The 16,730-nt window shown below is 38.5% G+C and overlaps 1 protein-coding gene across 1 annotated transcript in view; it reads right to left on the bottom strand.

Annotated features, from left to right (window-relative positions):
* MYOM1 (myomesin 1) overlaps positions 1 to 16,730 on the bottom strand; it is a 137,908-nt gene that overhangs the window by 60,907 nt on the left and 60,271 nt on the right. The window contains exons 12-16 of the mRNA XM_059895709.1: positions 15,628 to 15,827; positions 13,744 to 13,800; positions 8,158 to 8,282; positions 3,447 to 3,630; positions 2,801 to 2,975 (exon numbers count right to left, since the gene is read on the bottom strand). Coding sequence (XP_059751692.1) covers positions 2,801 to 2,975; positions 3,447 to 3,630; positions 8,158 to 8,282; positions 13,744 to 13,800; positions 15,628 to 15,827 — 741 coding nt within the window. The remainder of the gene's footprint in view (positions 1 to 2,800; positions 2,976 to 3,446; positions 3,631 to 8,157; positions 8,283 to 13,743; positions 13,801 to 15,627; positions 15,828 to 16,730) is intronic.

The raw sequence follows: 16,730 nt of genomic DNA, 5'->3' as shown, positions 1-16,730 counted from the left end.
GTCATTTGCATTTAAGGGTCCAATAATGAGGTGTGAATCCATGGGCAGTTTCACACATAAAACAACCCCACTCTTTAATAGCTGTTATGGCTATAAAGAAAAACTGTTTCATGAATCACTGTGACATTCTAATCCATCCTGAGGACTGTAAGGAGAGGAAATAACAGGTCTGCTAATGACTCTATCACTATTAGCATGTTGAAATATTTAATAAGGGCAGTCATAATGTAGGCCAGCTCAGTTCAGTAAACATTTATTAAGCACTTCAGTGTTCCAGACACTGAGCTAGGTACTGAGGATACAAAGATGAATAAAAAATAGTGCCGGCCCTGGAGCAGCGCCGTTCTATTTATGGAAAGGCAGAATCTGCCTACCCTCCATGAAAATTTCTAAATAGTCCCCAGAAAATGTGGGGAACTCAGAGTAAACGTGAAGTACACAAACAGGCTAAATGAATCTCTTGCAAAACATATTGCCTTCTCCCGTTAACTGGTTTTTCTTCATTCTCTCCTGTTCTGCAGAAGGAACGACTCGTACTCTGGGGGTCCTTGGACGTAGAAGTGGCCTAGTCAGAAGCTGCCTAACAAGCCTGCTTGACAGTCGGGGTGGGGTGAGTCTCCTCTGAGGTTGGTCCTAAATCAAAGGAGACTCAGAATTTGGGTGCAGGCCAGAATTCATCATCAACTTGCAAAGCTGGTTGATAAAATATTCAAAAGCAAGAAAAAATAACCCTCCTCACATTAGAAACAGACACAAGGAGACAGCAAAGTAATCTGAATGTCTTTATTTTGGTGTTTATATCTCCTCAGCACTGGATTTAACCATACTGATGTTCAAAATTTGTAAAATGTTGATACTTTTTTCTGCTCATTTAAAATGCCTGCATAATTTATGACACTGGACAGCTACATGAACAAGAATCAAACTGGACTACTTTCTCACACTATATACAAATATAAACTCAAAATGGATTAGATTTAAATGCAATATCTGAGACCATGAAAGTCCTAGAAGATAGCATAGGCAATATGCTCTTTGACATTGGTCTTATAATATTTTTTTGGCGCTGTCTGCTCAGGCAAGGGAAACAAAAGCAAAAATAAACAAATGGGACTACAGCAAATGAAAAAGCTTTTGTACAGTAAAGGAAACTATCAACAAAATGAAAAGGCCACTTACTGAATGGAAGAAGACATAAGCAAATGATATATCTGATAAGGGGTTAATATCCAAAATATTTTTAAAAAGCCTCATAAAACTTAACATCAAAAATCCCCCAAACAACCCAATTAAAAGATGGGCAGAGGATCTGAATAGACATTTTCCCAAAGAAGACATACAGATGGCCAAAAAGCACATGAAAAGATGCTCAACATCATTAACCATCAGGGAAATGCAAATCAAAACCACAATGAGCTATCACCTCACACCTGTCAGAATGTATATTCTCAAAAAGACAAGAAACAACAAGTGGTGGCAAGGATGTGGAGGAAAGGGAACGCTCATGCACTGCTGGTGGGATGTAAATTGGTACAAACACTATGGAAAAGAGTATGGCGGTTCCTCAAAAAATTAAAAATAGAACTACCATACCATGCAGCAATTCCACTTCTGGGTATTTTTCTGAAGAAAAGGGAAACACTAATTCAAAAAGATACATGTGTCCCTATATTCACTGCAGCATTATTTACAATAGCCAAGATATGGAAGCAACCTAAATTTCCACTGATAGATGAATGGATAAAGAAGATGTGGCATATATATACAATGGACCATTACTCAGCCGTAAAAAGAATGAAGGCTTGTCATTTGCAACATGGATGAACCTAGAGGGTATTATGCTAAGTGAAATAAGTCAAAAAGAGAAAGACAAATACCATATGATTTCATTTCACTTCTATGTGGAATCTAAAAAACAAAACAAATGAACAAACGTTAACAAAACAGAAACAGACTCATAGATATAGAGAACAAACAGTTGTTTGACAGAGGGGAGCAGGGTCAGGGGTGAGTGAAATAGGTGAAGGGGATTAAGAGTTACAAACTTCCAGCTACAAAATAAATGAGTCATGGGGATGAAATTATAGCATGGGGAATATAGCCAATAATATTGTAATAGCTTTGCAATGGTGGCAGATGGTAATTAGACTTATCGTGGAGATCATTTTGTAATGTATAGAAATATTGAATCACTATGTTGTGCATCTGGAACTAACATAGTGTTGTAGGTCAATTATACTTGAATTTAAAAAATAATAATAAGGGACTTCCCTGGTGGTCCAGTGGTTAAGACTCTGCGCTTCCAATGCAGGGGGCACGGGTTCGATCCCTGGTCAGGGAACTAAGATCCCACATGCCACGCGGCATGGCCAAAAAAAAAGTAATAAATAAAAATAAAATAAAATAAAATGCCTGGTTAATTTATGTTCACTAGAGCCTATTAGATCCTTGTAATCTAGTATCACACTGGGTATTAAAACCTGAACAGAGGGTTAAAAAGGACAAACAGCATAAAGGGAAAGAATCAGGAAAGAGCTATGAAATGATCTCTTATCATAGCTGGCATGGTGTGTTTCTAAGTGTTTAATATCACTAGTAATTCTTTTTTCAAATGTATGGCCATAGACATGTTCAATTTTAAGTTCATCTGGATATTCAGAGCATAATGTTTTTAATAATCTCCCTGTGTTGGATGCTTGTGCTGCTGTTTGGGTCCATGGCTGCGTTTCCTTTCCTCAGCCCCTGTGGCTCCAGTGTCACACCCCCACTCCTCCCCTCCCACCCTGCATATTGCGGTTACCTCATGCCCTTCACGGGGTTGTTGTTGCAGGGCTCCCACTTGCCAGAGCCAACAATGCTTGACTCTATGTAGTACCCGACCAGCTCCTTAGCATCTTTGGATTCCTCCCACGTAACGACAACTGATGTGTCTGTATTTCTGCATGGGATGATAGTGCTCGGGGGCTTGGGGATGTCTGAGAAAAGAGGGAAATGATGGTCAAGCTCAGTGTGGTTTAGAAATTCATTCTTATCACATACGCACAGACATGCACACACATATATAAATTTTACACTAGTAGTCACGTCAAACACACAGTTCTTTTATAATATATTTGTTAAAGCAGAAAGTTTTAAAAAATATTCTAGTTTGGGAGTATAATGAGAAACTAAACACCCAGGAACATACCAACCCCTTCCAGAAAAAAATAATCAGCAATACTGTTGAAACTCCTGGAGAAGTGTACTTTTCATAATAATTCATAATAATGAAAAATTTTAATGTATCAGTCAAGTACAGTCATCAATTACATTTATAATATGAAAAAAGGATGTCATGATTTTTACTTCTGAATATATACGTATTCCAATAAGATTCTTGCTTTGGAATCCTCTCTTGAATTGAAGTTAAATAAGTTTACAGTGGCTCAAGCAAACTCTATACTTACCAAGTTTGTCCTCGACCGTGGTCACTTCCGTTGCCTCGGAGGGCTCACCAACTCCTGCTGAATTGGAACAGCGGACTCGGAAACGGTAGGATTTCCCCTCAGCCAAGTCAAACAGAGCAAAGCGGGGAGACTTCACAGGGAGCTCCGTGTTCACCTGCTGCCAGTTTTCTGTTCCTGCATCACACTGCAGCCAGAACAGTGGAATCCATTGAAAGCACAGAAAGAATAAACTGGAACGCTAAGCCAGGCATCTTGAAGTTCGTTTATCTGCCAACAAACTACTACCTGTTATACAAGTTGGACTGCAAAAGAAATTTGGGGGAAATGGGGTATGAAACATCTGAAGTACACAGGAATATCTAAATCAAATATGGCTGTATTGTTGAACAAATATGCTGCTTTAATACTTCACTTCCTTTTTAACTAAATAAGATCATTGGTCTACTTCCAAAAGTCCTTAATTTATTTAGATGATAGTTTGGGGTCAGATACTTTTCTAATTCTTAGGGTAGGTAATTAAATTTAATATGCTATGTTAGATACTTAAATTTCCATTATGTTGTTATGAACTGTGTTATTTTCATTGCGTTTTATTTAATGTCTCATAACATCATGCAGGTCTGTGCTCATATACCACCTCCTCAGAAAGGTCCACTTGATCACTCTCCTTCCATTACCAATCTGAAAGCTTTATCTGCTCCTTTCCTATCTCTCTCTATCCCTTACTTACTCTGCTTTATTTTTCACCAAAACACTTATCAACACTTGAAATTAAATTATTTATTTGTCTCCCTCATTGGAAAGTAAATTCCAGTGAAACAAGTTCAGGGAGCTGTCTTGTTCACTGCTGTACCCCAGAGCCTGGAATTGTTATCTAGCACATAGTAGATAATCAACAATTTTTTCTTCCTGAATTAATGAATTTTTCTGAATTCTGAATGCATAAAGTTAGTGTAAGATAAAGAAAATGTTCTTTTTTGGCCCATATTTTAGAATAAATAATGGGGAAAACCAATTTAAAGATATTTTATCCTTGAAATTAAATTGATCTACAGTGACTTTGAAATCCCTGAAAGAAGGATGTGGTGTGTATTTGAGCTTTGGTACAGAATACAGTAAGAAAACTATCAGCAGTCTTCAGTAGTCCTTTTTCCCTACTATTCTAACTTTCAGCTCTGCCCAAGGTAGCGGAAGTGACTTTGCTCCAGAACTTCTGAACAGTTTTAAGAGACTTTTCTGGAAATCCAAATCTTGTGATAGACTGACCAGTTGTCAAGAATGATAAATCTGGGGGACAATAAATTTATTGGTACATCACTCAGCATAACCTTCATTGACTTGAAATGAGAGGCAGTATGGTATGGTGAAAAGAACTCAGAGGCATCGATTCTGGTCCTAGCTTTGGTAACAATGAGATATGTGATCCTGGGAAAGTCACATGAGTGTCATCATCTGTAAAATAAGCAAATTTGACAAGCTAACCTCTGAAGTCCCTTGCGGTGCCTTTTATGATAATGTGTCAGTTGTGTGTGGGAGGGTAGAGAGGATAAATTCCCCCAAACAGTCAATCTGCTCCCCACTGAGGGACAGAATTCTCCCAGACTTTTTATCCTTTAGTTTATGGCTTTGATTCATTTTGACATCTTCTCCCCTAGGGAACACATAAACATTTATCAGTCATTTACACTTTCATAATAAAAATAGTAGCTGCATTTCAGTGTACTAAGAACTTTACCCCATTGTAACTTTTTAATCCCCTCAACTGTGCTCTGAAGTAGGTACTGTGGAGGTAATATTGTGTGATTATTGGGGTTTTCCAGAGGAGACTTAGCCTTGGGAAGGTTGAAAGGCAGCAATGTATAAGAGCTGGATATATGGACCTGAGCCAGACTGCTAGGGTTCAAATCCTAGCTCTGTCTCTTCCTAGTTGTGTGATCTTGGGCAAATTATATACCCCATCTATGCTTCAGTTTCCTCATCTACAAAATAGACATAATGTAAATGAAAGTATTTCCCTCATAGGATTACAGTAAGAATTAAGTGAATTAACACATGCAGAGCTTAGAACAGTATCTGGTCCTTGTAAACATTAGCTATTTTCATTCCTTTGATAGAAACAGAGCTACCAAGTAATACAATCCTTGCCTCTGACATGACCAGACTTCTGATAGGGGAATGAGAGAAAGAGCTGAAAACATAAGACATCTGAGGAAAAATTGGGGGGCTGAAAAGAACACAGTAGGATGGAGGGGTTGGGAGTGCTGAGACCTGATTTATCTAATTCCTCTCAATATCAACCATTTCAGAGCTCACAGACATGGCATTAACTGGTTGCAAGCCTGTCACCATGACAGGCAAGTTCGTCCTTTATGTGCAAATCCCAGGTAAAGAGTTCCATGAAGAAATGCAAGCACAGGGGTAACCAAATAGGCAGCACTGCTGTAGGCGTGAACATCCTGGGGATGGAAACTCGCCACAGGACGAGAGCATGGGAACATCTCCCTTATGATAGAAGTGTATTAGATAGAAGTGGTTCATCAGAGATAATCTGAGACTTGGCTCAGGAGAACGGTCTAGCATTTGGATAGTTCCTCTGTACATGTGCCCCAGGTCTCTGGACGTGTGCTGCTCCCCTGCTACCTCAACGCCCTGGCCCTTTTGTCTGTCTGCGGTGCCTGTACAGGCCTCTTTACCCACGCCGCACTCATAAATGTCCCTTCTGTTCCATACGAACAGGTGCAGTGCTGGAAGAACATTTAAATTTTAACCTGGCTCACGTATTTAGGTCTGGAAAAACGACAGACTTTCGTGGAGAAGTTCAAGTTTATGTGACCAGAGGAGATGCTCAACAGAAGCTAAAGTTGACTCATCTCAAGAAAAGGCCTCGGTAGTAGGTTCTTACTGTGTCATTATTCTAAGAAAGATGGTAATTACTGTCACAGAGCTTATTCAGAACTATCTTCATGGGGAGCATTTCAAAAGGATTCACGGGGGAGGGTGTATCAAACACACCAGGAAGTGAATGTTTATCACTCTTTGTCTTGTCCTCTATTAAAAAAAATAGAGGGAAAAAATTTTTAATCAAGAATGCTACTCAAGTTATATTTTATTTGAAGCTAATATCTAGAAAATATAAAAATTAATAAAAATATATATGTTTAGTATTATTTTGGTAAAATCAGACTTTCTTTGAAGATGTCCATATTACACGTTGAAGAGATGATCCACTTATTGTTACCGATTTGTTAGGGATAAGAAGCAAGTGAGGAATGCTCCTCAAAGATGTGAGTTAAATGTCCTCATCAAAGAAAAGTATGATAATTAATAAAGGGAAACCACAGACCCTAGTGTTTTTAGCTCCAGTATAATTTTCTCAACAGCTGCTAATTAGAGATAATTAAAAGGCCATAAAGATAGTTGAATATTGCTTTTATGTTGTTACCTAATTTGCAGATGTTTGCCTACACCTATATTCCTATGATATCCATTCTCTTGTAATAATTGTCAGGGAAGGTGATCTAATAGGTGTTCTGAAATTGAATGATCAGAGTAGCATTAAAGGTAAAAGAGAGGACTTTAGGAAAACTAATTGAGCTCCACAATATTTTTGCCAAAAAAAAAAACTGACCTTTTCTATGATTTTGCTATGAAAGCAAAATGTAAATGATACCTTAACATGCTATTACAGAATTTTATAAAAATAAAATATAACAAAAAAGTACAAACGGTTGTTTCATTCATTGTTCTAAAAAATGGTGCATAACTGCCAATAAAAATGTTCTTACATATAAGATAAACTTATTTTAATTTTTAAAAATTATATCCTAATCAAAACCTTCTTAACAATGGATTTTGAACCTCAGTTTCAGCACATTCTCTTTAAATGCCCTTTTCCAGTACCAATGATCCCTTTAGGCGTGGACTTCCTCCGCCCACCCAGGGCCCTGTGCCTTGCCTGGCAGGTGCTCCCCTGTGCACTTGCAGCTGGGGTAGCTCTCCCAGATAATGTCTTGTCCAGGTCTTGCTTTTCTCCATTTTCTCAGCATAAATACTTATTAGAACTCCCCTCAGATATGGGTATAGGATAGATTCACATATAATTCTCATCATTCCACCCATTTTAGGCCTTCATTGTATGCTGCCCTCTCCAAGATAACTACAATATAACTGTAAGATATTTGAGGAAAAGAACTAGCCAGTGTCTTTCTTGATTGTAACCCCTGACCCCACCCTCCCACCGGCACTTAGAGTAGTGCCAGCCAAGCTCAAGGGAGCACGTGAGGACTTTCTGTCTTCACTCTCGCAGCCATTTGAAAATACTGTAACTTCTATTCCTCTCGCCCATCTACCCTTCCTGCAGAAGGACAAGTGCAGAGAGATGAAAAGGCATTTCTACGGCAAGGGAGACAGAAAAAGTGTCAAGAAAACAGTGTCACAGAGGCAATCTACAGTTTCAGGAACATTTCTCTTCATAGAAGGGTTATGAGTTGGGGTCTGTGGACCTTGTAGGAGTCTATGGGTGACCCTCAGGGATCCATAAACCCCCTGAACTTTCAGGCAAAGTTCTGTGTGATACACATTTTTCTATAGAAATAGTTCACAGTTTATAAGAGCTTAAAAAGTTCAGGACACAATAGAAATTTAATCTCTACTTCCTTAAAGAAATCTTGAGGAAGTGGCAAGAGGTATAATGTTGATCCCAGAGTCTTACCTTTTCTACAAAGTACAGGATGCCCTCATGGCCACGCTGACGGGGGGGCTTCCAGCTCAGCACCACGTAGCTCTGTGTGGCCTCGATGACAGAGAGGTCTGTGGGGGGCCCAGGAACAATACCCTCTGAAAAACAACAGGGAAGAATGAGGGGCACACACTTGGGAAGCCCAGGACACTCAGAGTCACAGAGGGAGAAAGAGCTAATTACTGCTCCACAGTAAAAAGAAGTAGCCTTGTCTCTAAAATTCTCCCTAAAACTTTCATTCATTCATTCATTCATTCAAAGCCACAATTTTACTTTCTTTGCTTGACAATTTTAATTTCCTTACAGTCCTGAAAAACAGTAGCAATGATACACGTTATATTTTCTGCACATCTTACTTTTTTAAATAAATTTATTTTATTTATTTATTTTTGGCTGCGTTGGGTCTTTGTTGCTGTGTGCAGGCTTTCTCTAGTTGTGGCAAGCGGGGGCTACTCTTCATTGCAGGGCGTGGGCTTCTCATCGCGGTGGCCTCTCTTGTTGTGGCTGGCAGGCTCCAGGCGCGCTGGCTTGGTAGTTGTGGCTCATGGGCTTAGTTGCTCCGTGGCATGTGGGATCTTCCCAGACCAGGGCTCAAACCCATGTACCCTGCATTGGCAGGTGGATTCTTATCCACTGAGCCACCAGGGAAGCCCTTCTGCATATCTTAAATCAGCTTTTTGACAGAATATCTTTTCAAGTATGCTTGGGTGGCAAACAACCTTGGAATATAGAAATAGTATATCCTCTAGGTCAGAGAGTTGTTTCTGACCAGAATAGTAAAGATAATGTCTTTCTCCAAGAAACTTTGAGTAGGTTGGTGAGCAGCTCCCTTCTAAGACTGCGGTTTTCTAAGGGCAAGCTTTCTCAGCTATGACGCAGATCTCTGCGTGGGCAGTGTCCACATGTGTGGCTCCACATCGCCCTGTGGGGCTCAGGGAAGCAGGGGGACCAGTGAGAACACGAAGCTCATGCTGTCTGCTGTGTTGTGGGTAACAGAGCCCTTTCTCTCTGACCCGGGAGTCTCATGCCTTTTGTCAGCATCTACGAAACTGCTATGAAACTTGCTGGCTCGTAAGTAGGGTAAAGTTTTAGATCCTCCACAGTTCTTGACATTGGAGTGGCCCTTCCATGTGAAACAACTAAAATAATGAGCAAAATATATGAAATGACCATTTATAGACATTGGACATCAATCATCATAGGACAATGATACCCCATAGCTGTAAAATTAGGTGAGGCCTACCACTGTCCCAGCTTACTCTCTGGAGGGAGTTTCAAGGCAGCAGCTCAGGAAGAGAAACCCAGGTAGAGCCTGGCAGTCTCCCTGAGTGGAGGAGAAGAAGCTGGAATTCCAGGGAGGGCAAAGTGTGCACAGAGAGAGTCATGGGGAGGAAAAGGCTTCACAGAGAGAAAGGCTTCAGAGACTTGAGGGGGTCCCTTTGGAGTATTCACCTGAGTATTGATCAGCACATGCATACAAGGAAAGCACCTGAGGCCGGGAACACCCACACAAAAGAACTGGAGGGAACAATTCTCAAAGCTCTCAAAGGACCTGGGAGAGTTCACGTTCCCACCAGCCAGACTGGAAATCTCCTAACTCATGGGGCATCCGGTAGAGTACTCAGAAAGGTACTACCTCTGTAATTCAGCCAAATTACGGCTACACTAAAGGCTGCTCCGATTCCACCAAACAAAAGCAAACCTTGAAAGAATCAAATTGTTTCCCCAGAACAAAGCTCAAGAGTATTTATAGAAATAAAAAAATATCCAGCACCAAACAACATAAATTCAAAATGTCTGGCATCTCATAAAAAAAAAAAAATAACCAGGGAATTCCCTGGTGGTCCAGTGGTTAGTGCTCTCACTGCCAAGGGCCTGGGTTCAATCCCTGGTCAGGGAACTAAGATCCCAAAAGCCACGAGGCACAGCAAAAAAAAAAAAAAAAAAAAAAAAAAAAAAATCACCAAGTATGCAAAGAAGCAAGAAAATACAACCCATGATGAGGAGAAAAATCAATCAATGAAACAAAACTAGAAATGTCACAAATGATAGAATTAGTAGACAAGGACATAAAGACAGTTATTATAAATATATTCCATATGTTCAAGAGGCTAAAGATTAAAGATGATAAAGACATGGAAAATATAAAAATAATACAAATTAATTTCTAAGATGAAAACTACAAAGTCTTTTACAAAGAATACATTGCCTGGAATTCACAGTAGGTGAGAGGCTAAAGAAGAGAAGAATAGTAAAATTAATGACATAGCAGTAGAAAGTAACACAGAAAGAAAAAAAGACCGAAAGGAAAAATGAACACAGCATCACTGAGCTGTGGTTTCAAGAGGCATGTAATTGGAGTTCCTGAAGCAGAGAAGAGAGAGGAGAGTATAGAAAAAAATATTTAAAGAAATAATGTGAAAAAAATTTTCCAAATCTGATGAAAACCATAAATGCACAGATTCAAGGAACTTGCAAACGCCAAGCACAAGATATGAAGGAAACTACACAAATGCACATCATAATCAAATTCCTAAAGCCAGTGATAAAAGGAATATCTTAAAAGCAGACATGGGAAAAAAAATACATTACATACAGAAAAACACAAATAAGAATGACAGGAAAAAAAATGATAGCAGTCATTCTTACAGTGCAGACCTATATTACAATGGACCAACCTCTAAAGAAAGACTGTCAACCTAGAATTCTATAGCTGGTCACGATAAAGTCCAAAAATGAAGATGAAATACAGACTCTCGCAAACATACAAATAATAAAATAATTCATAACCAGCAGGACTGCTCTACAAGAAATATTAAAGGAAATGCCTTAGGTGGAAAGAAAATCACATCAGATGGAAATCCACATCTACACAAAGAAATAAAGAGCAACAGAAATGGTAAAAATGTGAGTGAATATTGAAAACATTTTTCATACTTTTAAAATTTCTTTGAAAGCTTTGTGACTGTTTGAACCAAAATAATAACATCATATCATAGAGTTATAATATATAAACAAATAAAATACATAACAACACCACCATGGCTAGGAGGGGTAAATGGAATGATACTGCTGTAAGTTCTTATACTACATGTGAAGTAGGATAATATTACTTGAAGGTACGTTGTCATATGATGTATATTATAAATTCCAAACTACTATAAAAGAAAAAAATAATTATAGCTAATAAGATAACATAGATAAAATGGAATAATAAAAGATATTTAATCCAAAAGAAAGTAGAAAGAGGGAAAAGAAAGCAAACGAATAGATGGAACGGAGAGAAAACAACTAGCAAGATGGTAGATTTAAATGCAGCCATATCAATAATCACATGAAATGTAACTAGCTCAAACACCCCAATTAAAAGGTAAAGATCACCAGATTGCATAAAAAGGCAAGGCCCAATTATATGCTGCCTACAAGAAACATGATTTAAATACAAAGACACACAGGTTAAAAGTAAAAGGAAGGAAATCATATGTCATGCTAACACTAATCAAAAGAAAGCTGGGGTCGTTATATTCATATCAGACAAAACAGATTTCCAAGCAAAAATGCATTACCGTGGATAAAAGGAGTCACTTCCTAATATTAAAGTGGTCAGTGCATAAGAGGATATAACAATAAAAATGTTTATGCATCTAATAACAGAGCCTCAAAACACATGAAATCAAACCTGATAAAACTACAAGAAGCATTTAAATCCACCATTTAGTTGGAGATTTCATCACTATTTTATCAATAATTGATAGAGGGGCTTCCCTGGTGGCACAGTGGTTAAGAATCTGCCTGCCAAAGCAGGGTACACAGGTTCAAGCCCTGGTCCGGGAAGATCCCACATGCCGCGGAGCAACTAAGCCCGCGCGCCACAACTACTGAGCCTGCGCTCTAGAGCCTGCGAGCCACAACTACTGAAGCCCGCGTGCCTAGAGCCCGTGCTCTGCAACAAGAGAAGTCACCGCAATGAGGAGCCCACGCACCGCAACGAAGAGTAGCCTCCGCTGGCCACAACTAGAAAAAGCCTGCATAGCAACAAAGACCCGATGCAGCCAAAAATAAATTAAATAAATAAATTAAAAAAAATAATTGATAGAATGAGTAGATAGAAAATCATGAAGAATATAAGACTCAACTGAAATCCCAGCAGGTTTTTTTTTTTTGTAGAAATTGATAAGCTGATTTTAAATTCTACATGGAAATGCAAAGACTTAGAACAGCCAAAACAACTGTGGGAAAAAAAAAAAAAAGATTAGAGGACTTATACTACCTGATTGCAAAACTGTGAAGCTTTAAAAAAAGCATGAAGCTTATAAAAGCTACAGTAATCAAGACAGTGTGGTACTGGTGTAGAGAAAATAAAATTGACCAATAAAGGTTCCAGAAATAGATCCACAAATATACAATCAATTGATTTGGACAATGGTGCCAAGGCAATTCAATGGGAAAAAAATAATCTTTTCAACAGATATTGCTGAAATAACTGGATAGCCATATGCAAAATAATAACAATAACTTAGACCCTTAATCCACACAATATAGAAATAATTAATTTGAAATGGATCATAGAGTGAAATGTAAGAGCTAATGCTATAACATGTCTAGAAAAAAAAAAAGGGAGAATATCTGAATGAACTTGGATTTGGCAAAGATGTCAAATATGATGCAAAAATGGCAAATAAGCACATGAAAAGGTACTCAACATTATTGGGGAAGTGCAAATTAAGACCACTATACACCTACTATGAAATACCACCATGGTACAAAACACCACTATGCACCAATTAGAAAGGCTAAAATTAAAAAGACTGACCATACCACAAACTGGTTACTATGTAGAGCAGCTGAAACTCTGGACTACTGCAGATGGGAATGTAAAATGGTACAACCATTTTGGAAAACAGTTGGCAATTTCTTTAAAAATTAAACAAACATCTATCAGATGACCTATCCATTCAAACCCTGGGTATTTATCCAAGAGAAATGAAAGTGTATGTCCACAAAAACACTTAACAAGGAGGTTCATAGAAGCTTTCAATGGTGAAGGTATAAATAAATTGGAATAAACTGATACATGCATCAATATGGATAAATCTCAAAATAATTATGCTAAGTGAAAGAAACCAGACAAAAATGAGTATGATTCCATTGATCTAAAATTGTGGACAACACAAACGATAGTGACAGAAAGCAGATCAGTGATGGCCTGGAGATGAGGAAGGGGCAGGAGGGAGGTATTACAAAGGGGTATGAGGAAATTTAGGGGTGATGAATAAGTTCATTATTTTGATCACGGTGATGGTTTCACAGGTGTTTGCACATGTAAAATTTATCACATTGTTCATTTTACAGACATGCAGTTTAGTGTATGTCATTATACCTCAATAAAGCTTTTAAAAAAAGCGATTCTCTGACAACATAAGTTACTTCATGATCTCCAAATATTTCAGAATGTTCTTTCCAAAACACTTAAATAATATACACTGCAGCCTCCACAACAAAAGCCAAACTGCATAGCAGAGCACTGGCAATACTATCTGGGGAAAACGTGGTTTTTACCTGTCGGTTCCTCCTCAGTGACAATGATCTGTCCAGTCCAGGGTGCTGAGGGGCGACCTGGCAGAGATAAATACAAAAATCAGAAACATTCACAAATGCAGTTCAGCTGCACTGAGAAATTGGTAAACTGGCCAGATTAGTCCCAAATGGGTGTATTACTAGTTTACTTATGTACCTTCTTAGTGAGTCTTACCAAGCATGCACATGGTATTTTGGGGAGAGGGGGCACAGCCTCTGTTCTCAAACAACTCACAATCTGCTAGAGTCCATGTTTCTGGAACTGTACTGACACAGGCGAGGTAAACAGCCTGTGTTCATACACTGTTCCCCATGTATCTCCTGAAACACATAGGCTCTCTCACCCTTCTTGAGAGATAGCATTTAATTGGGAGAAACCTTTCAGGAACAATTGTAAGCCGGGCCGTTATTTATGTCATAATGAAGATGAAAGAGGAAGGGGCGCTGATCCTGCAGTAAAGCTCAATGAAAGCGATTTCTTTCCATTAATTTTGAAAGTGTTATTTACAAAGGAAAGCAGTTTAGATCCCGAGTAAGGAAAATGAGTGAGACAGGCAGTATAAAGTTAAAGAGGAAATTCATTTCTGTGATATCAGAAAGACATCAGAAAGAGAGAATGATTCAACTCCTGCTTCAAGTGAGGGGCTTTTCACCAGAGTGTGTGCAAAAACAGAAAGGTGATAAGCAAGATAACTCATTTTCAATCCCAACAAATCTTACTTTCATTGAAATTTATTAAAGAGGAGTAAATGAAAGTATGAGATGGAATTAGGAAAGAGGGAGGGAAGTTGGACAGTGGGTGAAAAGTGATTGGAGAGTAATCAAGGAGCCTGATTAGAAAAGTCTCCAGAGAGAAGGTGATATTATTTTACTTAGATTTTTATGATGCCACTACATGTACTTAAGGTCAAGAATAACACTGAAAATGTTATAAATGGCATAGACCAGTAGTCCTCAACTAGGGTGATTTTGCTCCCCAGGGACATGTGGTAATGTCTGGAGACAATTTTGATTGTCACGATGGGGGTTGGGGGGGGAGGAGGGTGGGGAGGAGGGAGTGGGGGGACCATAGGCATCTAGCGAGTAGAGGCCAGGGATGCTGCTAAACATCTTACAATGCACAGGACAGCCCCCTACAACATAGAATTACCTGGCCTAAAATGTCAATAGGGCCAAGGTTGAGAAATCTGGTATAGAGTGAAATATGAAATTCCAACAATTCTTTTAATGACATTTTATGGTCCCTATTATTAAGGATGCCATATTGGTTCCTATGAAACAAATGCAGAGCATAATTCATGTACCACAATTTTGACATTGAGACTTGGAGGCTAAATATATGAAAAGATTATTTTTGACTCTCTAACACAGAAACCCAAGTACAGTTCAGACACGATGTGTCATAAATGTGTTTTTCCTTTGATATAAAGAAATTCACAGTGTTGAGTATTAATGCTCTAAGGGATAAATTCAAGATTAAGAAAACTACCTTACAATTTTAAGAAAATGAACCAGAAAGAAAAGTATATTTGAACTGTGCTAATAAAATGAAAAAAAAAAAAACCTCTCCAGCCTCTTGGTTTTCATATTTCATTTCAAACACAATGCCTGGAACTCAGTCAAATAAGGCAAAGTTTTCTGAATCAAATAAAAATAACATAAAATAAAGCCCTTAGTGAACAGATGAGTCAAAAAACAAATACTTTTTTGTTTTTGTCTTTTTTTCCCCTGGATTTCTCTGATCAGTAAAGGATTTCTTATTCTCTTCTCCCTCTAGTGGAGGGTGGAGGAATAACCTTGCAATAGGATCTATTTCAGGCATATAAAAAAAATTCAAGATGATCCTGAAAAATGAAAAATGCTTACTTTTAAGTCTAGCTTTCTCAGCTGGATCCAGAGCAGCCACAGGCTCGGAAACACGAGAGGGGAGACCTATTCCAGTTTTGTTCACAGCTCGAACTCGGAATATGTAAGAACGACCTTCTATCAATCCAGTGACTGGGAAACGAGCAAACTTCACAGGTGTGTCATTGCACTGAGACCAGCTGTCTGTGCCCACCTCACACCTAAGGGAGAGAGAGTGATGGAAAAAATGGAAAAAAACGGAGCTGGAGGAATCAGACTCCCTGACTTCAGACTATACTACAAAGCTACAGTAATCAAGACAATATGGTACTAGCACAAAAACAGAAATATAGATCAATGGAACAGGATAGAAAACCCAGAGATAAACCCACACACCTATGGTCAACTAATCTATGACAAAGGAGGCAAGGATACACAATGGAGAAAAGACAGTCTCTTCAATAAGTGGTGCTGGGAAAACTGGAGAGCTGCATGTAGAAGAATGAAATTAGAACACCCCCTAACACCATACACAAAAATAAACTCAAAATGGATTAGAGACCTAAATGTAAGACTGGACACTATAAAGCTCTTAGAAGAAAACATAGGAAGCACACTCTTTGACATAAATCACAGCAAGATCTTTTTTGATCCACCTCCTAGAGTAATGGAAATAAAAACAAAAACAAACAAATGGGAACTAATGAAACTTAAAAGCTTCTGCAAAGCAAAGGAAACTACAAACAAGACGAAAAGACAGCCCTCAGAATGGGAGAAAATATTTGGAAACGAATCAACGGACAAAGGGTTAATCTCCAAAATATATAAACAGCTCATGCAGCTCAATATTAAAAAAACAAACAACCCAATCCAAAAATGGGCAGAAGACCTAAATAGACATTTCTCCAAAGAAGACATACAGATGGCCAAGAAGCACATGAAAAGCCGCTCAACATCACTAATTATTAGAGAAATGCAAATCAAAACTACAGTGAGGTATCACCTCACACCAGTTAGAATGGGCATCATCAGAAAATCTACAAACAACAAATGCTGGAGAAGGTGTGGAGAAAAGGGAACCCTCTTGCACTGTTGGTGGGAATGTAAATTGATACAGCCACTAT

This window comes from Balaenoptera ricei, chromosome 14 (genome assembly GCF_028023285.1).
Source record: "Balaenoptera ricei isolate mBalRic1 chromosome 14, mBalRic1.hap2, whole genome shotgun sequence".
NCBI lineage: Eukaryota > Metazoa > Chordata > Mammalia > Artiodactyla > Balaenopteridae > Balaenoptera > Balaenoptera ricei.
This window is presented reverse-complemented; position numbering and strand designations above follow the sequence as displayed.